This window comes from Stegodyphus dumicola, chromosome X1 (genome assembly GCF_044657685.1).
Source record: "Stegodyphus dumicola isolate Sdum_Otavi_A_Nest chromosome X1, ASM4465768v1".
NCBI classification, from domain to species: Eukaryota; Metazoa; Arthropoda; class Arachnida; order Araneae; family Eresidae; genus Stegodyphus; species Stegodyphus dumicola.
Window position 1 is genome coordinate 126,602,722 of NC_140780.1, and position 27,781 is coordinate 126,630,502.

Below are 27,781 nucleotides of genomic sequence, written 5' to 3' on the forward strand. Positions count from 1 at the left end.
CAGTTAGCGTCGCTACTCACTATCCTGGTTGGGCGGCGCGCATGAGAAAACTTCGCTAATTGATGATACTGATGGTGTAGGCTATGCCCTTATAGTGTTAAAAATAAATTTATCAACTTTTGAAAGTGTGGAAGGAATTATCATTTTGTTACGTGCTTGTTCTCATAGTATAAGTGACTAGTGTAGCAAGCGGATGAAACATCCGTAGTTTGAATTACGGCCATTATTATTATTCCGCCTGCTTCACTCCTCAATGGGCACTACAGGTCAGTCATGTTATTCTGATCGTTGCTACAGCAACCTATATACTTTTCAACTTCATTAGCAAAAAGGGTTAGTTAGAAATACTATTTACATATGTACATGAGTTGAGGCTTGCTGCTTTTACATTTCGTAAGGTGCCTAGACCTGGTTATCTGCTATGATTATGTTTCTCTTAGAATAGACATACTCTATGATAGTTCTGACGCTCCGCTGTCCGTAGAATTACGGCTAGGACATCGTTAATTTTCACATTTCCCGGGCATGGAATAACTGTAATAATAAAAAGGCCAGAATTGGTGGCCATTTTATTGTGGAGGCACTAAATAGGCGGCCACCGTTGCCTCCTATGAAGGAACGGACAGTTACAACCATGTCTTCTGCGATTTTCGAATCCGGTACTTCGTTACCGCTGTAGGCTTCCATAACCACTATACCATTTAGGCGGCAATTTTTGAAACTGGCAAATATGAGAAATCACTGCTTTCTCGCTGGGATTTGAATAACGTATTTTCTTTTTCCCAGCCTGGACATATTAACGACCTACAAAACGAGAAGCATCATAAAGGGAATGTCATAAATACTCACAACTGCATACTGCGTATATAATTTTGTACACTTAAAATGGATAGGGTAATCAGTGAGATTTAATAAGTACTTTTCATGAAGCAACTTTGTTAGATAGACTGGGATCTGCTAATTATTATCAGTGCTTATGAAAATTTTTGAGCGATTTAAAGAAAATACTGAAATTTCCGATAAATGTACAAAATAAATAAACAGGGAAGATAAAATTCTGACTTTGATTTGCCACAGTACCTCATCTCTGCTTTTTTATTTAATTATTTACCCTTTCTCTGCTAAAACAGTCACTGTTTATAGTAAATTTCCCTAAACTGAGTCTTTTCGAAATTAATTTTTCTTATATAATTTCTTATACATTATTATATAAAGCTAATGCAATCTTATCGAGACCATCGAGGTACAATATACCCTTTCCACCTCTGCTTCTTTCTCCTGCTAGCTTGTTGTTACTACTTTTCGTTAATTATTGCAAATATGGCATCAAAATTAAAAATTTGTTAACGAATGGTCGCGCTTAGCCGTGTTTAAATCAAGAAATATTTTTATGAGCAATAAAAGAAAATATTTAACAGGCTAATGAGTACTGCTACATCTTCATGCATTTATCTGCATTCACCATCGACAGTTAATTACGTCGTCATCAAAACTCTTTATAATAGTTTATACAGGGACGGGAAAAAATCAGCTTGAAAAAAGGAAATAAACTATGCAAATTAAAATTAGAATTTTGTCTTATCTATTTTTTCTATCTTACGCTCACATGTGTATTCATATAGGTGTATATATTCAAATATGTGTATATATATTTTTATACATGCAGGGTGTCCAGAATTAAAGATCCTTAATTTAAAGCTGCCTATTGGCAAAACCAGTCATCGTATAATTATGAAATTTTATGGCGGATTTAATGAAGGGATGGGAATGTCTTCTAGTGAAAAAAAAAATAGTTACAAATATTACCACCAGAGGGCATTGTCTTATTAAATTACGCATTTAGCCACATCTTTACAATAGTTTCACAATTTTATAAGTTATATGACCAAAAAGAAAACATGTTACACATGGCAGCTATATTTTCAGTTACCATCTGAAATTGCATCTTCCACAGTAGCCGGAAGTGTGTGCTAGGAAAATAATGAGCACGGTGCGTGAAATGCTGATTTAAAGATCAGGTAAAGTTTTTGCAAATGCCCCCAAAGCCCAAAATCGTGTGGATTCACGTCAGGGGATCTGGGAGGCCACGCATTACGGAAGTGCCGGCTGTTGACACGTTCTCCTGTAAAATGACGTTTAAGAACATTCGCGTTCACATTCTGATTCACGTGTAGAATTCGACAAGCTTTCACTCGGAGCCCGCGTCAGTCGACCAGGCAGCTTCTGAATTATCTGTGCCACGATCGACTGTTCATGATGTACTGCATCGAAAACTGAGGATGCATGCATATATAGGTACATTTGATTCAGGCAACCCTGTTTATAAATGCCCGGTGATCGAGCAAGTCACTGGACCTATAAAACTTAAACTCTGAGTGAGAATAAATGATGCAGAAAATCCACACTATACCGTTACTTTTGGTGAATGCAAAGGAATCTGTAAGGTAGGGCGCTGAATTTTTGGTTCCCGAATTCGGCAGTTGTGAGCATTCACTACATTGCCTAAATGAAAATGCGCTTCGTCTGTCCAAATCATATCGCAAGGCCATTGCAAATCGACCTTAAAGCATGCAAGAAACTGAGCGAACCGTAGTCGAGCATCAAAATCATGCGGAAAAAACCGCTGCACCAGTGACAGTTTGTAAGAATAATATCGAAGGATATCAGACGGAGGATATCGTAGGATATAATCCTATGGACGGTTGCAAGTGGCCTATCCGGCGTCTCTGTTACACGGCGGACACTGGTGCTAGCCTGAAAGTTTCAAGCTATAACCTTTGCCACCTGAAACGCAACCTTATGTACCGCATTTACAAAAACGAGTTTTCTTCCTCTTCCGAAAGACCAGAAAACAATCCTTTTTTTCTTTTTTTTGTTTCATTTATTGGATCTCTTCGAATTATCATCAAGTCTGAAATTTCCGTAGAGCAGCTACTGCGAAATTACAGTTTTGATAAAACAATTTTATTAAGAACTCGTAAACTCGTAAACTTATAGCACATTGGAAACAAAATCTTCCCGAATGTTTTTAGGTTTAATAACAGCTACTGCGTGTCGCCGCCAGAGATTTGGTTCGCATCCCGGAGAAGGCATGGATATAAATTGTCTGTCCCCTCATATGAGGTAATGGTGGCCGCCTACTAGGTGCTTTAAGGATAAAATGACCACCACTTCTGGTCTTAGTAGTGGCGAAAGCCTAAAAATGGCTAGTCCTCGCCGTCAAAAAGAAGGAAAAATAAAATAAAATAAAAAGAAAACCTACAGGTTTTCAAAGTAAAACGCCCTCTGATGGTGCTATTTGTAACTAATCTTTTTTTCTGCTGAAAGACATTCCTATCCCTTCATTAAGCCGCTGCAAAATTTAACGGTATTCTGATGACTGGTTTCACCTGTAGGCAGCTTTGTATTAAGAATGATTAATTCTGAACACTCTGTATATATATATATGTAATGATTTCAAATGCGTAGATGAAAGCAGTGGACCTCCCAACAGCTTACGATACTGCGTAGATGACCGAGAAAATCGTAGTGGCTTAATTGGGAATTCAGATGAATAGTTACTTTTTTTTAAACAATGTGAGATTAGTTGAAATAAACTGCATTGAATGAAGTTCCACGCCTGTAGGGTTGAAAATCGGCTGCGCCATATTATTGTAATGAAACTGCGGTTTGAAGGTGGCAGAGTGGAAAGCATGATGACGCAATTTAGCACAACATATCTTGAAAAATCACAATCTTTATTTTTTCCATGCATATCAAATTATCCTTTTTCAGATAAGATACTTCTTAATAATATTTGAATAGAATAATTCCTATTTTGAAGTACGACGTCATTTTAAGCAAGTAAGCGGCAGCAGCATGGATGAAAATCAGCAGGACAGCTAACGCGGAAAAAGGCAAGGTTATAGTACTTTCATAGGAAGAAGGCTGAAGTTTCAGTTCACAGTTTTGGTTTAGAATTAATTTAATTAGACGAGAGGCATCTGCATTAAAACGTTACATAAGATAGAAAAGTCTGGAACCTGTGAGAAGAGATGAATTTAGGGGCAGATTACCAAATTTAGAATGTTAATTTTGAGATCGTCAGTTATTTTTTTTAAACAGCTGTCATATTTTTTTTTATATCTTACATATTCCCCCCTTCAAAAGAAAAGTTGGGTGGGCAGTGTGGAAGAAAAAGCATTAGAGCAGCAACATGTGAAAGATATAATTTGGAAAATACAAACATATTAACTTTTAAACAAAAAATTATTGTCATAAAATTTTGACCGATATTTTGAATCAATTTTGACATTTCACTGAATGTCATAAAATTTTGAATTCAATAATAATTTTAGACACTGTACTCTTTTAAAAACAATTGCACATTTTAGTGTTCTGAGATAAGAATGTCCAATGAAATTTTGTAAAGTTCTTGATAGTTCCACATGGTAAAAGTTCAAATTTTTTCACAAAGTAAATGTTCAAATAAAATTCTTTCAAATTTTTGTTGATGAAAATATTTCTATTATACTACAAAGTAAGATGCCAATTTTCATATTATTTAATTATGTTTTTCAAGGAAGGCATTTTAAAATATAAAAATTTTGTAAAACATCATTCATAAACGCAACAAATTTTAAACTTTTCACTATTATTAAGACATTTTAAAATTTACTTAGTCTTTACAAAACTTGAAGACTCCACAACGTTATCTAAATACTAAAGGCCCGTCCACACGAGTACGCTCGAAACGTAGCTGACGAACGCGCTTTTACGTTACCAGCGTAAAAGCGTCCAAACGAGTACGCTTGCGAAGAGTGCGTTTAACCAATAGAATTATTTTGCGCAAAAATCACGTGATGCTGTAATATAGCGTCAACAGAGCTGTATCTTATTTCTTCGCTGTTCTTCTGTATGTTTGCGGCAAGTTGTCCGAATCAGATGATTTTTTTTTTCTTTTTCTTTTATAGCTGAAACTTTACTATTATGTACAATTATTAAGCAGAGTCAAAACCGCAAAAAAGTGTCCGAAAGATTTATTTAGAGCGACTTGTTCAAAGAGAATTTTTTTTTTTTTTTTTTTTTTTTTTTTTTTTTTTTTTTTTTTTACTGCCTTGTTTGCGAAAGGAATATCTGGAATTATTAAATTCCTACTATTAGCTCACACTCTCCCTATATCTTGTTGAAATTTTCAGTACATAAAATGCCTTTTATTCATCCACTCAAGTTCAAATACAATTTTTTAAACTTGCAGTGAATGACACTTGATGTTAATACAGCTTTTTCACATATGAAATTTTTTTAAATTTTTAATTAAAAAAATTATGTTTGTATTTTTATTTATTTATTTTTGTATTTTTAAACTTTTCTTTGTGGACCTAAGTAGGAATTGACTTAATTTTTTGGGGGGAGGGGTATATTACTTGTTTTTTAATTCCTTCAGGATGAGTATCGACCAGTTTGTCAGACTTGCAGATTCTATATCGTATGAAAATTAGGATTTATAAAATTGTTTTGGAATACAGTATATAAAGAGAATTAAATTACTTAATTCTCTTTATATACACCATCCACCATATAATAAAACCAACTTCATATTTTTTTTAACTCGCTCTCCCTTGGTCTTTTGTTTTTCTTTTTATTTATTTTTGAATTTAGAATGAGGTTCAAACTTTGGACAGTTTATGAGAAATTATGTGCATTATAAAATATGCAATAAAGTAAAAATAAAGACAGAATTTATAGATGATATATGATAAAGAGATGCAGATATATTTTTACATAAGGATTTCTATTTGCACTGCACATTTTTAAAACTAAATTAAAAACAATAATAATAATGAATGAAATAAGAAATGAAAACAATAATAATAGGTAAAATAAGAATATAATGATTCATGATTAAATATAAGAAACACGTTTCAAAAAGAGAGAAGCTAACTGAATTATAATACCGTCTACGGGTGGGGTTCGAACTTCCTACGCCACCAAAGCAGCGCGCTGACCACTCAGCTATCTGTGACAGCTATGTTTGTGAAAAATAATGTAACAAGTAGAAGTCGCTGCAAAGGTAATTTAATTAAACTTCAATAAATGATTGCTGAATGAGACAAGTTGTAACTTTCCTCCAAAATTTCGTAATTGTATTTTATTGAATACTCTTTCACAGTCAACTGCTTTATTTTAGAAGTTATTATATTGCTGAAGTTAGTTTTTGGTGTATTTAATATTGGGATTATAGAGCTTTATATTACACATGATATAGCCAATATTTATAATAATTAAGGAGAACTTTGTAAGGCAGAAACTTTGATTTCGTAGAAACTGTAATTTATTTAGGTTCCTATTACTTACGGTGTTATAAATAGGTGAAGCATATGGATATACTGGTCGGATCATTGCTTTATAAGTATACAGTTTTCCCCTTTAAATGAGAATTTTAAATGTATACTAATATGTACGGTTTGAGAAATCTAAAGATGGCGTGAACAATGCTGATTATTTTATTGCTGTATACAGTTATATTTCTAAGCAAAAACTCATCTCTGTGTGGCTCTGACGCCATATTGAAACGGGTAAGCCATCCATCCATCCATCCATTTTGTTATGGCCGGTGTGCGGCTAGTGAATGCCGCTTTACCGGCTCCTGATGTGTGGTGGCACCTGAAATCAGTAGTTCTTACAGTTAGGTGGTGTTGACTAAAGGTCAGGAGAAAAGGGGGTGACCCTGCGTCACAGAATGAGAACCAGACTTGTTGGAAAACGCGGTGGTGGGAAGCATTGTCTTTACCTGATAATTTCCTAATAATATATAAGATTGAGGAGAAATACATAGTATAAAAATTTGCATAAATTGATAAAGTAGTGAATAAACAAAGTACTTGCGTAAAGTAATTCTGGAATATATAAGGATAAAACATGCATAAGGTATATAGTTCCTGAAAATAAAGAAAATTAAGTATAATACATATGTACAAAATAATTAAAGGTAATACATGGCAAATAATAAGTTATAAAAAGCTGGAGTAAATGTAAAATCTGGGTTAATATAAGGTGAAAACAATTGCAAATATATACAAATATGTACAGAAATGTCAAGTCGGGAAGTTTTGGTTGAACTGATGGGCCGCCCAGGGCCTCAGGTCTCTATCTTCTGGCAAGGGAGCGTAGTTAAAGACTTGAAATTGGTTCATGAAGGGACAATTAAGAGCCTTATTGAAAAATTTTTCATTTGTCTTCAAAATGAAATCTTTGATGAAGTCTATCTTTAGGTCCTTGTGCAGGGTGGCATTTGAGACGTAGAAATGCGCATTTGTGATGAGTCTTAAAAACTTATTTTGTATAATTTGGAGTTGTTTAATTTCCTTATCTTTGATAGTGGCCCAGGCAGGCGATGCATAACAAAGGGTGGGCCTAATGATAGCTGTATATATATGTTTCTTGCTTTTGAGATTTAGTTCTGAGTATTTTCCCAGTAGAGGCATGAGGTTTTTCATATTGCCGTAGGCCTTGCCTTTAATTATTTTGATGTGGTTAGTCCAGGTAAGTCTATGATTAATGGTGATTCCGAGATATTTAGCTTTGTTGACGATGGGAATATTTTTGTCAAAGAGTTTAAGATCATTAGTGAGGATTTGATGCGTTTTTCTGTTTCTGCTGATAATGAGAAGCTGAGATTTCTCAGCATTAATAACAATACGCCATAGCTTGCACCATTGTTCGATCAAGGGCATCATAGTTTGAAGTTTTAATATTGCAGCGTTGGGGCTAAGGGATTTTACTGCAAGAGCAGTATCATCTGCATAGCAGCCAAGGAATCTGTTTATTTCATGGTCAGGATTTGGGAAGTCGGATACATAAAAGAGATAAAGTATGGGTCCTAAAATAGATCCTTGAGCAACAGAGGCACGGATGTATTTGAAATTTGATTTGTCTTGTCCAAAAGAAACGTAGAATTTTCTATTTTTGATGAAGGAATAAATGAGTTTGGTCATATCCGGTGAGAAGTTTAGCTTGATTAATTTGAAAATAAGCCCCTCATGCCAGACGCGGTCAAAAGCTTTGGCCACGTCAAGCATGAGTAAAGCAACTTTCTGGTGGTTGTGAAGAGCACTGCCTATAAATTCAACTAGCCGAACGAGTTGTTTCGTAGTGGATAACGTTTTTCTGAATCCAAACGGCTCAGGAGGAAGTCTACTAATATACTGCTGCATCCTATTGAGAATAATTCTTTCCAGGATCTTGCCAAGTCCGGGCAGTAGGCTGATAGGTCGGAAGCCATCTGGAGAAGTGGTGTCTTTGCCTGGTTTAGGAATGAGAATAATTTTAGCTATTTTCCAATTCATGGGGAAGTAGGATTTATCTAGAGAAGCGTTATAAATACTGATAAGCCTTGAGATGGTGCTGGGTGGTAGATTCTTGATTGCAATGTTATTGATTTCATCATAACCTGGAGCTTTTCTATTTTTGAGCCTTTTAATGATTTCTATAACTTCTTTCGGGTTAGTAAAATCTGTACTGAGTTTTGCGGTGGGGCTATTGATATAATTTTGAACAAAGTATCTTACATCATATATGAAGGTAGGGTCTGAAGGATTTTCATTTGGAGTAAATTGATTCTCGAAGTGTTCCGCCATAAGAGTAGCTTTTTCCTTGTTGGTTATTGCAATTTTGTCATCTTTTTTGATGGGCTTATTACAGGTGTGAGTAATTCTGAGGCGTTTGGCAAAGCTCCAGAATTCATTTCCAGGTTCATTAAATTTTTGAATTTTATTTTGCCAAAGCTCAGCCTTGTAGTTAGTAATATCTTTCTTGATTAATCTGTTAATTTTATTGAGGTCAGATTTAATTTGAGGGTCCCAGGACCGGTTCCAGCGTTTCCTGAGTTTATTTCTCTCTTTAATCAGTGTTCTAATGCTATGGGGGAGAATCTCCTGGAATTTGTTTGCAGGAATCTTCTGTGTGGCAGAATTATAGGCATTCTTGATACTGTTAGTAACCATATCAATGACTACTTCGATATCATAGGTAGTTTTGAGGCTATTAAGCTTAGGTGGGTTATTTTCGAGAATTTCATAGAATCGTTTCCAATCAGTTTTATTGATGGATTTTTCATTGGCAGTTTTGTTGGTGCCAAGGGTAGCAATAACAGGAATATGATCTGAGGTTAGGTCTATTGTAGAGTCGATAAAGATCGGTATGGAAATATTGGTGAGGAGAATGTCGAGAATATCTCCCTCTCTCACATTCTCAGGGAGGTAGGTATAGTTATCTGGAGCGTATAAGTAAACAGGGTAGTTAGTAATGAAATTCTTGAGCATATTGCCATTGCTGTTTGTCTGTCGGCAAGCCCATTCTGTATTTTTTGCATTGAAGTCTCCGGTTAGTATATTGTTATTATTGGTACATAAGATGTTCTTCAGAAAATCTTCGTCTAGAGGGTTATGTGGAGGGTTGTACAGAGAATTGAAGTAGATGGTGCCGTAAGAAGGTAGTAAAGCAGAAACCGTTACTAATTCGTGATTATTGGATCTATCTTCTGAGATGAGGCAGGATTGAATAGAGCTTTTGACAAAAATGGCTACTCCTCCACCTTTATGGCTAAGTCTGTCACACCGGTAGCACCGGTAGTTTGGAATATTTATTCTTTTGCTGGGATTAGCATGCGTTTCAGTAATTAACGCAATGTCTATATCTTTAGTTAGGAGAAAATTTTGAAGTTCCAGAATTTTATTAAGGATGTTATTAGCGTTCCATATCATAACTTGTATGGGTGCTTTGATGATAGAGTTAAGACCCATTATTAAGATTGTTATTTGTTTTCTTTTCCTCATTGGTATTGTTTATCTGTTTGATTTGCTGTGTTATTTGCAGAAATCCTGCGCTTTTGATGATGGAAACTAGTTCCGCTAGGTCTGAGAAAATCTTTTTTGCTTCACTGATAGTTTCGCTGTAAGTGCCAGAGGCTAATATTTGCGCATACGATTTGCCTTCGATGATTCGGCTTTGGTATGTTTTCTGTTTTTCCTGCTTAGGTTTGGGGAACTTAACACACCCTTTGAAACTAGAAGTGTGGTTCTGGCCGCAGTTTGCACAGAGCAGGGGCTTTTCCTTATTATTTTTGTCAGGGCAGTCTCTAGATTCGTGCGATCCTGCACACCTGACGCAACGGGGTTGGTAGTTACAACCAATCTGAGTATGGTTGAAGCCCTGACATTTGAAGCATTGTACGGGACCTTGTCTGCCTCTGTATTCCTCAACATTAATCCTAAGTCCGCATAAGTACTTGGTTTGGTAGATTTCTTTGGAGGTTTCGTCTTTAGGTAAAGTGATAAGAAATAAGGGAAGTTTGGTAACTTCTCCATTCCTTCTTTTGGTTAATTGTTTGATTTCTTCCGGTTTGAAATTTAGTTCCTCAAGTTCTTCTTGGATTTCATCTGTCTCTGTACTTCTAAGAAGTCCTTTGATTACGACTTTAAGTTTTCTGTCCTGGGGGAGAATGTAAGAGTGGTGCTCCACCCCCAGGTCTTTAAGAATTCTAACCATAGCCCTATAGGTATCAGGGTCTGTAGTAGTGATTTTAATTCCATCAGGAATACTATTTCCAATAAATTTGAAATGTTTTTGATTAAAGATATTCCTAATTTTGCTATAAGAGTATTTGTTTTCTCTAAGTATAATCGGTGGGAGTTTATTTGATTTGATTTCCTGATTTTTGTAACGGGTAAGCAAGAAGCACTGGCAAGAAGGTTTTCTGATTAAGACACGTGATAAGAACTCGGTCGGCTATTGGCTATACGCGCGCGTCGCGGGCGAAAAAGCTGAACAGGAGCGTACTCAGTTTTACGTCTTCTGCGTCCTGCGAATTTACGCCGGCGTCAGAAAATTTACGTCAACTACGTCGGGAGCGTCCTCGTGTGGACGGGCCTTAACATTTCCATCATACTGGTTTATCAGTTGAGCAAACTGGTGTTTAATATTCTTCACCAGTGGCCAAAAGATTTGCCAAATTAGCAGTTACTGTAGGAAAGGCCTCCGTTCCTTCTGTAGAGTCAACTGGCCTTTTTCGAACTGCTGTCATTCCATATGAATATTAAAAACACACTTTATTTTATGAAAGAATAAAAATACTTAGATTAAAAAAATGTATTTTTTCATAAGGTGAGAGCCTTCAATGTTTATCTTGAAAACATTAAAGAAATTCCTAGAATTTAAAATTTTCAAACAATAATTTCATTCTTAAAATACAGGTGACAGGTGACGGAGGACGGGGACGCCTGACGTATAACATAGGTAAACAGGCATATGTCCTACGTCCTCCACTATCTCGAAGAAGCAACTCGCTGGAGCCCCGTGAGGCTGCACCAGGAGTTTACATGGCCATACAGGGGCTAGATGTCGGGTAGTTTTTACATAGGACGTTGTTAATAACACAAAGTAACTTAGAAAGAATATAAAGGATAGCATTAAAACACTAAAACACTCATATAAGCTGAAACACATAGATATACAAAATTAAACGTAAAAGCATAAAAACACACTCGTAATTACGTAACATAAAGACATAGAAACACACACGAAAATACATATCATGACACATAGAATACATATGGAAACACGTAGAGCACATAAATGCAAATATTACACTCAGAGGAAACATATAAGACATAGTAAGGTGTGCGTAAAGCAGTAGTGCTGTGCAGAAATATGCTCAGTTCCCATAATACATAATGTACATACTTTCATTAGGGGCTTCTGTTGCATGAATTACATATTTCGTTGCATACACTACATTCGTGCATTGTACGGATATTATATATTTCGATTTACGATAACACATCATTCCATTGGGTGCCCAGTGCTTCACACTGATAAACATGTCAGTAACATTATATCTGCAAGTTGGTGGCTATTGAAAGCAGATGTTAACACGAGGCTCGAAATTGAATGTGGAATGTGTATTACAGAATGTGTACATACTGCGAATATCTAATAGTTGAGTACATTGTCTGCAGTACCATGCTACTGTGGCTCGCAAATGTCTTGCCCTAGGGCGTTGATTTGCTGTACAACTGCGCAGATGCTCCTTATAGCTGGCGGGTGTTTGATTATGAAACGATAGTAAAGTGTTCTAGCATTCGTTGGATGTGGTAAGTGGTGGTTTGTTGTTAGACTGCAGTCAAATAGATAGTGCTCGGGAGAACCTAGCATGCCACAGACACAATTGTCAGATGCTGAGATGCCATGACGCATAAAATAAGATGGAAATGGGCCATGACCCGTTATGTACTGTGTCAGTGGGGCTATTGTTATAAGACGTTCCGTGTCTACGTTTGGTAGGAAGTTATACGTCCTTCTCCCTGTGTCGCCACTATTCCATTCTTCTTGCCACTTTTCTTTACAGATGCTACGCAGAGTTTTCTTGAGGTGTGAGACGGGGGTAGGGGCACTTATAGTTTGAGCGTGGATGTTGTTGGCAGCCTCATTAGCCAGTCGGTCTGCGACGTCATTCCCTTCGTTGTCGGAGTGTCCTTTTACCCATAGCATGTTAAAGCGGGCTTGATGATTATTGCGTAAAAGTTGCTGTATATCTATGATGATGGGTGAAGTGTGGTGATGATCCCTGAGTGCGTGTAGCACTGACATGCTATCTGTGTAAAAAGTCGCATTGGTAAGGGAAAGGTTGAGGGCATGTCGTAGCGCATTCAATATTGCTAGTGCCTCTGCTTGGAAAATACTATTGCTGTTAGTGAGATGTCCTTTCCATTCCTTTACTAGTGTGCCATGTTCGTAGTGAGCAAACGCGCAGCCCACTCCCTGATCATGTTTTGATCCATCAGTGAACAGTTGTGTAATCGCACAGGAAGTGCGTTGTCTGGAGTGCGATGGCTGATGTTGGATTTTGACATGGATCCCTCTACCTTTGTTGGCAGGGTAGATGTGTTGCACACTGCCAGGGAGTTCATAGTCTGTTGTTCTGAACGTAATTCCTGCATATGTGGCTTCTTGTCTGTGATGAGTGATTCGTACATAGGTAGCCTCTGCCTCTGCCTTTATGTGTAATGGCAGCAGGCCTGCAAGTATCGTGGCGGCGCTGGACGCTGTTGTGCGATAACCTCCGCAGATGTTTAATGCAAACGGCCGTTGAATTGTGGTCAGTAGCTTGGTCTTTCGGCTGTTCATTGGTTGTGCCCATATGACTGCTGCGTAGAGAATTATTCTCTCTGCCACTGTCAGATATAATAGTTTCCTGATATGGGGGTTTTGTCCCCAATTTCTCCCTTGAAATTGCCTGGCTTTCCTTGCGATGGTCGATGTTTTTGTACGTATTTCTTGGAGGTGCGGTAACCAGGTGAGTCTTTGATCCCAAGTGACTCCTAGATATTTAATCGTCTTCGTTATTTTTAAGTTCTTGCCCAGTAGCTTTATACATGGACGTCTTGTGGGATTTGTGCCAGGACGTGGAATTACGATGGCTGCGGACTTTTGCCGAGAGATGGTTAACTTAAGTTTATTGCATAGGTCCGTGAATATCGAGCAGGTTTCTGTGGCATTCCGTTCCAGTTCATCTCTTGTGCGGCCAGACACCAGAAGGGCTACATCGTCGGCGTATGCTATAATATCTGTGTGCAAAGGCCATTCATGTTGTAGTATGGAGTTAAAGGTGATTATCCAGAGCAACGGACCGGCGCAAGAGCCTTGTGGACACCCTCTTTCCTGCCGCTTGATAGTGAGGCCATTGTTGTTGGCTACTATGAGGCTACGTGCATGTAGATAGTCCGTGATGATGTTAAAGATGTTTTTGGGACATTGTGCCTCTCTAAGTGCTTGCTTTATAGCAGGCCACCAGAGGGTGTCAAAGGCGCTTTGCAGGTCCAGGGATATGAATGCCGTGTGAAGATTTCTGCCTCTATTTTGTTCTATGCTATCTTTAAGATGACTCAGGGCATGCGTGGTTGACAAGCCAGTTTGGAACCCGTATTGCCGTGGGCTGAGGAAGTTGGTCTGCTCGAGATGGAATTTAAGTCTGTTTACCAGTAATTTTTCATAAATTTTTCCCAGAGACGAAAGTAGGCAAATTGGCCGAAACGAGCTTGGGTCATCTGGGGATCTCTGCTTCTTCAGGAACAGGACCACTTCTCCTTTTTTGAAAGCAGTTGGGAAGATCTGGATTCTTAAAATACAGTAAAAATTAAAAAAAAAATTAAACAATAGTACAAAAATATTATTCGCATTAGAAACCTTCCCTAAGTAAAACATTTCTAATTTTTGCCAAATTCAATCATTTCTTTTTCCCACTTCAGAAATACAAAACTACATTTTAAATAAATCATAATATTTTTAAATTATTAACTTTGATCTCAATATGATTTAAGCAAAATATGACCATTAATAAATCATAAAACAATAACTTAAAAAATGCAACTTTTCTTTTTTTTTTTTTTTTTTTTCTTTTCCGAAACGAAATAAACTCAATTTGGAACTTAATATCACTTCACGATCACATTTCATAACTTTTGATAATATTGCATTTTTTGAATAGGAAGAATTAGACGAATAAAGCGCTGAACATGCAAGAGAGCACAAAATACTATTTGGCATTTCATATTTCACTGATGAGGTTGATGACCTTCAAAGCACTTTGGATGTTTAATTTTCTTTCTACGCGATGATCAGAGATGCATAAACATTGTGAATATTCGAAGCGAGCAAAAACGATTAACCATATTTCACTACGTTGGCGACACTGACCTTGATTCCGAACACTTTCGATTTTGAACTTACAGATTTACTCGATGATTTCAAAGCACTTTTAAAATATGCCGTTAAATCACACACCGGAAACGAATTTGATGATTCACTGGTAGTTTGAGGCAGCAGAGTTCGAAATCCATTCGGGGAAACTTGCACCAGGTTAATCCTGTCCGACTTTTTACATATATACGAGTATATATATGTGTGTCATAATAAGAGCAAAGGAAAAGACGGAACACTGTAGATGCGTGCTTAGATCGATATTGAAGAAGAATTTTGATTGCGTAGTATTTAAGAAGCTTGGCAGTCGAGGCAGTTTTAATTCCATTTTTATTTCCAATTGATATTTGTGGTCACAATCACTTGGCACTCTAATCGTGCCTTTACACAGAAGATTTACATTTTTAATATTTTTGAGATAGAAAGCGAGCCAGCGAAATTACATGTTAGCACAGTAGAGAGCTAAAGCTGAAGTGCGTAGTTATGAAAGATGGAAGCACGCGAAGAGAAAAGTTTTGGTTTACAATTTGGTGATTGGTCGTCAAGAGGCATCTGGTATTAACGGTTACGTAAGTTTGCATGATTAATTTGAATGACGCAATGCAGATAAGTTATTACGATTTTAGAATAGCGAGGAAGAATTAATGTTTATAGTTATATTATAATTCTGATTCATACATTGTTATCTTACATATATATATATATATATGAATTTAAACAAATTTAAATTTACATTTTAACAAACACGTATAAAAGTAAAAGCAAAATTAAAGCCAAAAAATATATGAATATACATATGAATAAAGATTTATGCTTACCAATGTAGTAATAATAATGTGTGAACATGCAATCAAAAGCGAAATATATGGCAAATTGAAATTATTTAAAATGACATTAAAATTTGCTCTTCGTTCTTTTTTTCTTTTTGTTTTGTGCTTTTTTTTAATAAGATGATATTTTTTTAATCCCAATTGAATTTGTATAAAATATTTTTACGATATATAAAATGCACCAGTATATTTATTACATAATACCTAATTTTCCTAATTTTAGTAATGTAAGCAAAATGTTGTGTAATTAAATTACAGTTAAAAATCATTCAGACCTCGTATTTCATTTCATATTATTATTTATTTTTTTGCAAATCAGTTAGACAAATGCATTATTTTTCCATATGTTATTTATATTTCCAGGTTTGGTTCTTATGCTTTCGCCGGAGCGAACATCATTGATTATGTGACTGCTCCTCTGAATTCCGAAAACGAGATTGAAGAAGTAAGTATTTATTAGTTAAGAGACATATTGTTTTTATATGGGATTGAAAACGGAAATGAAATAATGGTATTAAATATAACTGTTTTGCAAAAATGGGTAGCGGTAGAAAACACAAGTTTGCTCCTTTTTTAAATATATAAAGAGTTAATCCCTTTAACTTAAATTATTAAAATCTTTCTTTGAGAAAATAAAATAATTTGGGCAACCAGCTTAACCATTAATCATTTCATCACTGGAATAAGAAAGGTATAACATGATTTTCATTTTTGAGTGCTTGTTTCGTTTACTTAAGGCAAAATTACAGTATATTTTTGTTTGAAACTGAGAATTTAACAGTAGATTTATCTCTATAACGATATATTAAACCTTTGTTAAACAAAGTGAGTAATGAAATGTAAAGAAAGCCGAAAATCTGATATTAGATGGTACAGATTGGTTTAACAAATCAAATCACGCCTTCTTTAAAATGAAATTTGAGTTTCGTATTGATGATGGTTTTAATTTACATGCTTTACAGTTTAAAATTATAGTAATTTTATTTTTAAAATTATAGTATTTTATAAGTAACGGTATAGTGTGCACGACTTCTAAGGCCACGCATAAAGATTTTTATATCAGCTTCAACGTGCTTATGCATTTGTTTTCTTAAAGCACTCTTTTTTGTTTGTAAGATGATAATATTGCTAATGCATCTTTACAGTTTCGTAGGCCATGTTACACAAAATGTCATAACATTTTGCTATGAACATTTGTTTTTGCAAATTTTTTTTCTATACATTCTTAACCATTAACTAATCTTTGTCTCCATTAAGTGTACGTAATAGGTAGGATAATTCCTGTGGAAAAGCAGCATGAGTAGTTCTGATTAGTTGAAACATACATAAGATACTTGGTTACAGAACAGAAATCAATATGTGAAAAAACAAAAAACAAAACAAAAATTTCCGGATTTCAGTCCCTCTCTTTTAGGCAAATGTACGAAATAACACATTTATTAAACTACAAAATGGTTTTTCATTGATTAATATTTCTTAATTTTTTCTCTTATTTTCTTAGTTGGAAAGCTTCCTGAAGAGGAGAAAAACGTCATTTGCTAATATTCGCAAAATTTTGAAATTAGTTCTGGACAGATCAAAGAGCAATTTGGAATGGATGAAAAAGGAGTATCCAGAAGTCTCCAGATGGTTGCGAGAGAATTCCTTTTAATAAGCTCTTTGCATATTTGTTAAAAGATCATTATATCGTCCCTGGTACAGTGTGCCAAAATTAGATTTTTTTTAAACTTTACACTATTAGGATTTGTATTTATTTCGGTAGGAAAATTTGTTTTGCTCTTCGTCTTATGAAGGGATTGGTGTTTCACAGAATAAAACCTGTTTCATTAATGAAAACTATTGCTCAAACACATTTGAATGTTGTTGCAAATTTATACGAGTCTTTAAATGTCTTTTGTAACTCATTTAGCGTGCAATTCGTATATTCTGACGTGTTATCAGTATTATACATTTTTGATAAAATGATGTAAACTTGAATGTTTTTTGTTTGTGAAACTGTTGCTCATCAATGTATAATAAAATCCACTTGTTAGAGAATTTGGTTTTGACTTAGGTAGAGCTGTGTTTGTACTAAGACGAGAAACTTTTACATTAACATGTAAATGTAGTATTACATTCAAAGATAACATTCTGAATGCCCTGATGGTCAAACTTGTTTTCACGTACCTATTTCATGAAGTAAGCAATCGATTTGGTTTTCATGGAATGAGCAATGGCCAAGCTTATTATAATTAGTTAATCAAATTTCATCAAATTGTTTTTAAAATGTATATAATGGTATAACGTAATTCAGTGGCAGTATAAGGCCTTTGTACCTTTCCCAGCAAAATTCTATAATTCGCGGTTGACGTCAATGTTTTTCAAGTCAAAATACTTATTCTTTTATGGCGCTTAAATATCGTTCGGGGAAACTTTTGATGTACAAAGCTATTAGCCTTTCAGAAGCAGAGCAAACCATAACAGAAGTGGCAAGAAGCTGATTGCTTCATTGCATGCTGTTTCTGGTCCCTGGAAATAACTTAAAGGCTTTAAAATTGTTACTAATGAGCAGGTAGAAGGGGTTCGTAGAAAAACAATAGCTTTTTTAGATCAGTTTTTATCCGTAACTGGCTGTCAGTATTTTGTTATCATCAGTCCGAAGCAATACAAGAGAGTAAGGAGGAGGAAGAGAGAGGGAGAGAATCCTTTTAACCTAGTGTGCAAATTTGAATCCTTTTAAAGAAGATGTTTGACTGACATCTCATGATAAATTGCTGCATCATAGATGGCATAATATTATTGCAAATGCAAACATACAAATGCTCTATAGTTATAATTTTCTCGCAATATTCTTACAGATACTAACTGTTGGTGAAAGTTGGAACTAAAAATTAATAAAAATAAATAAATAAATAAATAAATAAAATAATTAAATAATTAAATAAATCAATCAATAAAAAAATCTGGAAGGTTTCAGATTTTAAATTACGTCCAAAGGGGCGTTTTTAAAACATTTTGTGTGTTATCTTTATTTATTAAATATCATGTTCTTCGCTCTGAAACCCTAAAATTCAGTTCAAGAGCAATATGGCAAAATAATTTTAAAATGAGCATAACTTTAGAATTTCTGATACACATTCTCGCGCACTGGAGATAAAAATGTTTTTTCTAAACAACGTTGCCATTGCTCGCTTTGAAATCCTTGAGTTTGTTAATCAAAAATTCAAAGTTTTACAAAATATGAAACCGATAATAAAACAAATTCCAAATTTCAAATTTGGGCTTCCAGATGCCCATATTCGCAGGAGGATTACGTTATTCAAAATTTGATGGCTCTGGGTACCGTTGTTTTATCACAATGCGAGAAACATACATACATTTATGCAGCTTCTTCTTTATTTAATTTCTTTAATAGTGAATATTTAAAAGGGGATACTATTTGATGGCAACAATTTGAAAAGTGAAACAACGCAGAAGGTGAATCAACGCAAAATGCCAAACGTAATTAATAGTCCTTCTGGGCAAATTTCTGCTTTGGACAAAAAAAAAAAAAAAAAGTCTCTTTGATAAGATTTAAGACACAAGCCTCACTGAGGCAAATCTATTTGCTGATTTTATGTGATTTTTTAAAATGTGTCCATATTTATGGTGTACACTGTGTGTGTGTGTAATTACTATACTTATGGATGAACGTGGAAAATTATTTGTGGCTGTGTTCTCTAGTAAGTTACTTTCAACGAAACACTCTATTTACCCAAAAGTGCATTTTTGATAGTGTGATTAGCATTTCAACTGTTTACTAAATTTTTGACACAATTGGAAGCCTTAGTTTCATTCTTTCTATTAAATTTATTGTTAGATCATTAGAATATATTAGATTAGTTATTATTAGTTTATTAGATTCTATTATTATATTTCTATTATTAAATTATTCCCATTAGATTTTTATTAGATTTAATTACATGAGGAGATAAATCATAGAGAGTTTACTAAAAAGGTATATTTGCTGTTTTTCCTCGAGTAAAGATAGGCGGCTCGGTAAATTTTTCTGCAATCATTAGAAAATTCATTTATGAATGCAAAATCAAAATACTTTCAATTTAAGAATGTATACTCGAAGTTTGCATATGTTCAGAGTCGAAGATATAAGAGTACATAAGCAGAGGTGCAGTAAAATAATTACATGGAATGATTTCAGGCGTCAAATTCAGCCGGCATTTTTGAGAGAAATCGTAATTTCATCTGGAACACACTGAAGCCTCAAGATATTCTCTGGTATTTCCTTTTATAACTGAATCACAATATTAATAGAAAATTCTGCTATTATACGCAATATTTTACTGCTGAGAAAAAAGATTCCATACCGAAATTCGATGCCTTCAAGAATTTTTATGAGCTGTTCCCACTTGTCAGAAATTTGGCATTTTGTCTAACAGCAGAAAATGAAAATATTCGCATTCCATGAAGTTATATTTCTTAAACGATCGAATTTTATGGCTCGAAATTCGTGTGCGATGCCGAATTTGGGGAATTTTCAGATATGTTTTTAGTGAAAAGAGATCGCTGTGTATCTGGGTGAGAAAAACAGCGCAAAAGTTACGCAAAGATTTCTTGAAAAATGCAATGGACTTTTCTTGCTTTAATGATTGTATTGATTTACTGCTCTGTCATGGAGTTCTTAGTGCACTGCCATTTTCAAAATGGTTATTGCCTTTCGCGTATTAGCTTGGTAAAAAGTTAGTCGAGAACGAGTTGGCGACTTTTTGAAAGGGGGTGCGGATAATCAGAAAGTATTAATTAATTTTATTATTTAACGTTTCATACATTATTGTTATCCCAACGGGCGTAATCTGCTGTAAACTACTGTCTTTTTATCATACTGTACTGTATTTTTATTAACCCATAATCTCTCTACAACTATATGTTTGACTTCTCTTCAGGAGTTTATCCTTGTGCTGTATCATGTATTAAGTATAATCATATATCACTTATTAGAAGTCTTATGCAATAACATATATGACCTCATATTTACATTGCATTATGTTAAATGTATCGTAATCTGTTATTTACACAAATGCAACAATTCCTTATTGCCAAGGTATACTACAACTGTTTAAACTGTATCATGTCATATGCACATCTATTTTTAACTGGCATAATATTCTCAATGTATTTTACCGCAAACATATTAGTCCATACCTTTGTATTTATCATGACTGTAATTTGCTGTAAACTACTGCATTTTTGTCATCCTATACTGGATTTTTATCATACTGAACCGTATTTTTATCATATTATAATCTCTCTATAGTTATATGTTTGACTTCTCCTCAGGAGTTTATCCTCGCGTTGTGTCATGTATTAAGTATAATGATATATCACTTATTAGAAGTCTTATGCAATAACACATATCATTTCTTAACTACATCGTATTATGTTAAATGTATCGTAACTTGTTATTTACACAAATGCAACAATTTTACTGCCAAGGTATACCACAATTGTTTGTAATCAATCATTCATTTTCAATTATGTACTCACGTATTTGAATTAGTGTTGTCCTAGGTGTTCTCTAGATCATGGTGGACGTGGTGCTATACTAATTAACCGTATGGTAGAGGCATAGTGCCCACGTCCCCCGTTCCTTATCCTTATCCCAACGGGCAATTTGCCTAGAAGGGTTATTAATTTCGTTTTGGCGTTTCGCGTCGTCCAGTATAAAACGGCGTTTCACTTTTCAAATTGTTGCCACCAAATATTAGTGCCCTGCATTCTGTTTAAAGAAATTAAATAATGAAGAATCTGCATGAATGTATGTATGTTTCTCGCATTGTGAGAAAACAACGGTACCTAGAGACGTCAAATTTTGAGTAACAAAATCCTCTACTCGAATATGGGCATGTGGAAACCCAAATTTGGAATATGGAATTTGTTTTATTATCTATTTCACATTTTGTAGAACTTTAACGAATTTTTGATTAACAAACTCAACGATTTCAAAGCGAGCAGTGGCAACACTGTACAAAAAAAAAAAAAAAAAAAAAAAAAAAAAAAAAAAAAAAACTTTTTTTATCCCCAGCGCGCGTGACTGTGTATCGGAAAGTCTAAAGGTATGCTTTTTAAAAAATATTTTGTGATATTGCTGTTGAATTGAATTTTATGGTTTAAGTGCGAATAACATGATATTTAATAAATAAAGGAAACACACAAAACGTTAAAAAAAACGCCCCTTTAGGCGTAATATAAATCCGAAAGCTTTCAGATATTTTTTTAAAACTTTTTTCACCTATCCCGAGGGTTCTGCACTTCTAATATTAGAAATTATATCCTGGTATATTTAGGCATAGACCTAACAGATAAACAGAAAGAAGAATGGACATTCATACTGAGAGTGAAACAAATATCGCAAAAACAGTTAGCTTCCAGAAGGGAAAGATAACCGACTGACGTTAAATAAATAACCGACTTACGTTGACAGACATGAAAGAGAATGCATTCACAATTAGATATCGAAATTTAAAAAAAAAATAAAATTTCATATTAAATACATTGAAATAAACTTTTGCGTTTTTTTTTTTTTTTTTTTTTTTTCAAACCTGAGCGTCATTGTTGACCTTGTAGCTAAACAAACATTCACTTGTACAACAAGTTCCACCACTAGATGACGCTAGCAGACGATGAATCTTTATCATTAGATTTGCGTAGGAAATACTTTTCTATTTTTGCACTTATTCAGCAATTATTATTCTGAACAAGTATCTGGGCGTTACAAAGGGATTATTTAATAATTATAGATATTTAATACCATTTTAAATCTACCTTATAATGAAATTATAAAAAATTCTGATCCATATAAAGAAAATGCTTCGCATTAATATTGATATCAGTTCTTTTAATACATTTCAGCTAAGATGCAGAATATTACCAAATAAATAATGTTTAAAAAAATAGTAAAAAAGCACAAGATTGAAGCTTAAGTCTATATGCAAGCTTTCATAAGGAAGAGAGGGACGTAATTTTTAAAGTAGAAACATTTGCTATGCAAATTCAAGAACGATTTTTTTTACAACATACGCACAAAAAAGTCATCACATAATAGATGCATCAGAAAAGGAAGTAAAACTGGAACTGATATCAGTAAAAGCTTATTACTGTATAGATGTTCCTGTTAATCAAAATCGATTTTTAAAAGGAACATCTTTTTAGATGAAAATAAATACTGAGCTTAAAAAAATTAAAAAAAATACGTTGTCCCTCTTCTTACTTTAAAAACCTTTTAATTTACTTATTTATTAGTTTTATTATTTTACATAAAAGTTTAATTTTTTTAATTTTTTTAAAAATCTTGAAACAAATAGTAAAAATGTATTTTCCTAAATAAACTAAAAAAAATAACATTATTTAAGAATTTTAACTAATCAATTAAATTACTCAAAACATTGAAAATTTCAATTATAACATTCTGTGGAATGTTACTGATATGCCAGAATTATTGAGGATGGCACATGATGAAGATGTCGTGAAAATCAAAATGTAATTGAAAGATATAAAATTCAAAGATGGGCCAGAATATGCGATGGATGACCCTAGAAGAGGGCAGCCGAAAATCAACTATGACAAACGTTAACATTAATAGGGTACAAGATGTAATATGATCCGCCAAATGATTAATTATGAGATTGTTACATGAAGAATTACAGATTAATGTGGAAAAAATCTGATGAGGCCAACACATGACCTAAGTAGCAACTAGCTTTAAGTAAACTGTCACTTCTGGCTGATTATTTGTAAATAAAATCTAATTTTTTTATAAACTCTGTGGCTCACTGTTAATTACCAAATACTACTAATTTTTTATTATTCTATTCTCCCAGACAATGGACAATGATAACTTTACGTGCTCATGTACACTTCCGTTCTCATGCTTTGATTTGAAAATATCGTATCGAGTTAATATATCCTCTAGTCATACAGTGTTTCGGATTTACAAATCAGTGACTTGAATAATCACAAAATTTTTAAAAGCAGCATGTCTTTAGAATTGCCGATTGAGTGTTAAGTGTTGCCACACATTTCTTTTTCAGTCTTTTCTCAGTTTATGAAATCCGTGTTTAGTTTTCTTAATAATATGACCAAAATCTTAATAATATGGTTTTCATTTGTCACTTTAGTTTTATTTATTGAGCATCACTTTCTTATCACTTACGCCAGATAAATTTCGAAAAAAATCACAAGTCTCTAAAATCAGTATATTTTTAGAATTCTTAATAAAGTATAAATTGTTGCCATACTTTTTTATATTGCTATGTTATTTATATTTCCTGTAATTTTTCTTTAAAATAGTAAATAGCAATAGGATTTCGTGGCAGATTCTTTCTATTCGAAAAGTGAATCTGTACAAAAGTGAAACGAATACAGAATTGAGGATTGAGGATAATACTTTAATTGCTTCGCAATGATAGCTCGTCTTCATAATGAGCTTATTCTCGTTGCATTTAACATAATTCCAAGAATACACGTAATGTTTGTAAATGTAATATGCTGCTATCAGTCACATATCTATTTTAAATACCAAATTTGAGAAGTTTTGAACTATCTGATAATAATTTTTTTTTACGAAATTCTGTTCAGAGCTTCAAGTGAAGTACCACTTCCGGTTCAGTTTTAACCCAAATCTAATATGTTTTCCCCATTCATATCGAAGTCTTATACTATTGAAAAGTTTTGGTTTATATTTTAATAGAGGTCTTCTTTAGAAACTGTTTTGAACTTTTAAAACTGTTAGGGTTATCGTGGACGAAAAAATCGTGACACACGCACACCCAGACACACATACAGATACCATAGTAAAAATAGCAAAAACGCGTTGTGGGTCCCTAATTCGTCCTTATTCACTGAAAAATCGCTATCGAATTTTTGAACTGAAAAAATTACCTCCCTTAACTATATATTAAAATCTAATATATTCAAATTTACAAGAAGTCTGTTAAATTTACAATATATTTATTACTGTTTAAATACTGAAATCTTAATTTAAATAGAATTATTGCTATTCCTAATATATTTGCAATACTGTCCCTTATTTTTCTCTCAGTGCAATAACCGCAGTTTAGAGATCTGTTGCGGATAATGCTCACTTATCAAGTAAATAGATATGTAAGAAAAGCAATTTGATTTAAAACAAAGAACAGGTACTTGCATTTTAAACAGAAGAAAAATTAAAAACCAAAGTGGTCACTGAGGATAAGCACTATTGATTAATAATAACACTGTTAATGCAAAAGGAAGGAAGCTACCGTATGACACTACCAAATATTCAAGCTGTGTTCTTCGATGAGTCGAGCCCTAATAGTTGCTTTCACGCACTGCGTCCGCTGGCAAGTGTACAACATAAGTCATATTGTGCTGGATAGGCGGAGATCACAGTGACAGGCTTTTAGAATTCTAGGAATTTATGACCTCGGCAAATTCCCAGAATGCATTAAATTATTGCTAAAAGATTTTGTCTTCTACAATCGCTTCAAAGTCCATTGTACACGGAATTCCACTTCAGTCATAGCGAGCGATGGTCCAAAATTAGCCTCGATCAACTTGTTGGCCAACCTGCTATAGAGTATGTGGGGGATATACTGGGATGAAAGATAGCAGGTTGCAGTTTGCCTCCAGGCTCCGTCCACCAGCTCCGGCATACATTACTACAGGAATGGGGGCTATTGCTATAACAAGCAATCAATGACACTATTGCCAGCTTGCCTCGTCGTTTTCAAGTATGCATTTCAGCCAGAGGGTATCATGCCCGTTATTAGCGTGATGTTTCTATTGCACATTCTTCCGAGTAATGGGGTCTTTCGCGATGTTATGACCTTATACAAGTGTTTTTGTATGTTTTTGCTTTATTGTTTGCTATGTGGTCTAGCAATGCCACAGCAAGTTCTTGAATTAATCATATCCATTAAATAGTTTTTGTTTCATCCCGTGTTTTGCCTTTGTTGCTTTTTTTAAGCAGGAGTGTAGTTTGAAGTGGTAACTACTGATTATGCTCTCTCATACTGAGGAGAGTTGTATAAGTACTTTGGCGTCCAAAGTTCCAAAACTGTAACGTATTTCTGGAAAAATAAATTGCATCAAGTTTTCATCGGTTCTGTCTGCATTTAACCCATTTTGAATCCGTACCCGTGCAACAGTGTATTTACGATGAACTGAGCCTTGTCTGCCCTGAAGAGTGCTAGAAGGAGGCTGCAGTGATGCAAGTTGGCATCCTGATGCTTCCTACACATGTTCCGTCGGATTTAAATTGGGAAAATATGCGGGCCACTCCCTTTGCTGGATTCAGTACAACGCTATGGGGACGACAATTATCGTTCCTTAGAAGAACGTTGCTACCGGCTGCATCCCTAAACAACTTAGAGCATACGGATCAAAAATCACATCTCTGTATATTTCAGCATTCATAGCATCACTTGTAAAAAAGGGTAGGACAGTGCAGCCATTCAAAACGATGCGCGCCCATACCATGATTCCACCACCTTTGTACCGACGCCTTTCAGGGATGGTTTCACACATAATGCGGATATTTTACTTCCTCCGGTTTGCAACATACTTGAAATCACCCTCGAAAGAAAAACTAGACTCATCAGTTAAAGAGAAATTGGCTCTAGTCTGAGGGTCTTTAATCACAATGATCTATACACCAATGCAACCTAGAATATTTTTTAGCTCGAGTTAATGAAACATAAATATCATGTTCCCTTGAATACAATCCAATTTTATGCAATACGTCATTCAGGTGCACGTGGGTAGTCGAGTTTTTGTAGCTGCAGTGAGCTAACAGTGAGTTTTGTAGCTGCAGTGAGCTGCAGAGAGTTTTGTAATTTAAATTCATTTGCATTTAAATTACAAAACTCTCTGTTTGTTAACTGTTAAGAATGTTGACTCATTAATTGTTTCATAAAGGTTAAATTTTTGGGCTCGATTACTTTCAATTCCGAGCAGAGCGAAACTTGCGAGCCTTTCCTGTCCCATACTACTCCCCAATTAATTTTTATAATTTTCAGTTTTGAGAATGACTGTTCATCCTTAGCTTCAGTCAAGAACATGATGCATTCTATGCATTCAGTAGATAAACATGAGAAAAGTGAGCTATGATTTACTATCAACAATTCTGCTAATTCTTTGACGTTACTGGTCCCACCAGCGGCAAAGCCGCTAAACGCTGGTAGTTCTGTTCGAAGTTTGAATCCTGCGAACGGGTTGGCTGCATGGGTGTTTTTATGGTTTTCCCCACGTGTAAAGTGTATACGAGCCAGTTTTCCTTAGAAAGCCCTCCACAAAGGTATCCCTCCTCTTAGGCAGATAGCACTCGAGGCTTTGCATAATCACATAAAACAAATCTTTGACGTTATTAATTTTGTCAAGCTTTTCTTCAAATATCACCTAAAGTACGAAGTATCAAAGTACGAAGGTAAAAGGCCGCATGTGAGTGAGGGGACTTTACTTGAACGTCTCATGTTCTGAGTTCTGTGGAAGCTTCGCACAATATCAACTGGATCACTTTTTTGTTTGCTTTCATAAGAAATTTACGTTAACTTATTTGGTAAATATCAAGAACATTTGTCATACCTTGGAAACAATAATGAAGCCGAGTGCATAAAACAGCTAACATTCGTAAAACACAGTTACCCTAAAAGAAAAAAAAAAAAAAAGATTCTGGATCTTTTAATCGCTTATCTTCGCATAATTCATCATAATCTTTTTCCACCTTCCTAACCGACTCTGAAAAAGCTCTTTAAGTGTTTTCCAAGGCTTAAAGATCTCTGAAGCGATATAGACATAAGATCTCCAAATTTTCTTCGCATTTCGTAAGAAAGCCATTCTCCGCTAATCCATATATTGATAACACATCTGCTGTTTCAGATTGCAAAGACTTTGAAATATTGTTTAGGAATTCTAAAACTTCGCACTGCATAACCAAAAGTAGAACAAAGTCAGATGTTTCCAGTGCGTTTTCGTTAATTGTACCGTTTAATTACTTTTTTTTTTCCTAGTAAGAATGCTTGAATTTTCCTTGTTTTTTTGACTGGTTAAATTTTCTTGACATTTCTTTAATATTAAGGAATGGAAGGTATTCTCTGGTAATCCATATGTTGATAATAGATTTAACGGTTTCATTGCAAAGGTTTTTGAAATATTGTTTAGGAAATCTAAAACTTCGCATTGCATAACTTAGAATAGGGGGG

The 27,781-nt window shown here is 34.6% G+C and overlaps 1 protein-coding gene across 2 annotated transcripts in view; it reads left to right on the plus strand.

The window, feature by feature from the left end:
• The window catches only part of LOC118198023 (aminopeptidase N-like), a 62,906-nt gene extending 45,303 nt beyond the window's left edge, over nt 1-17,603 (plus strand). For both annotated transcript variants that reach the window (XM_085808387.1, XM_035369613.2), the window contains exons 20-21: nt 15,930-16,011; nt 17,068-17,603. In XM_085808387.1, the coding sequence (XP_085664513.1) occupies nt 15,930-16,011; nt 17,068-17,217 (232 nt within the window). In that variant the 3' untranslated portion in view covers nt 17,218-17,603. The remainder of the gene's footprint in view (nt 1-15,929; nt 16,012-17,067) is intronic.
• Nucleotides 17,604-27,781: the final 10,178 nt, after the last annotated feature.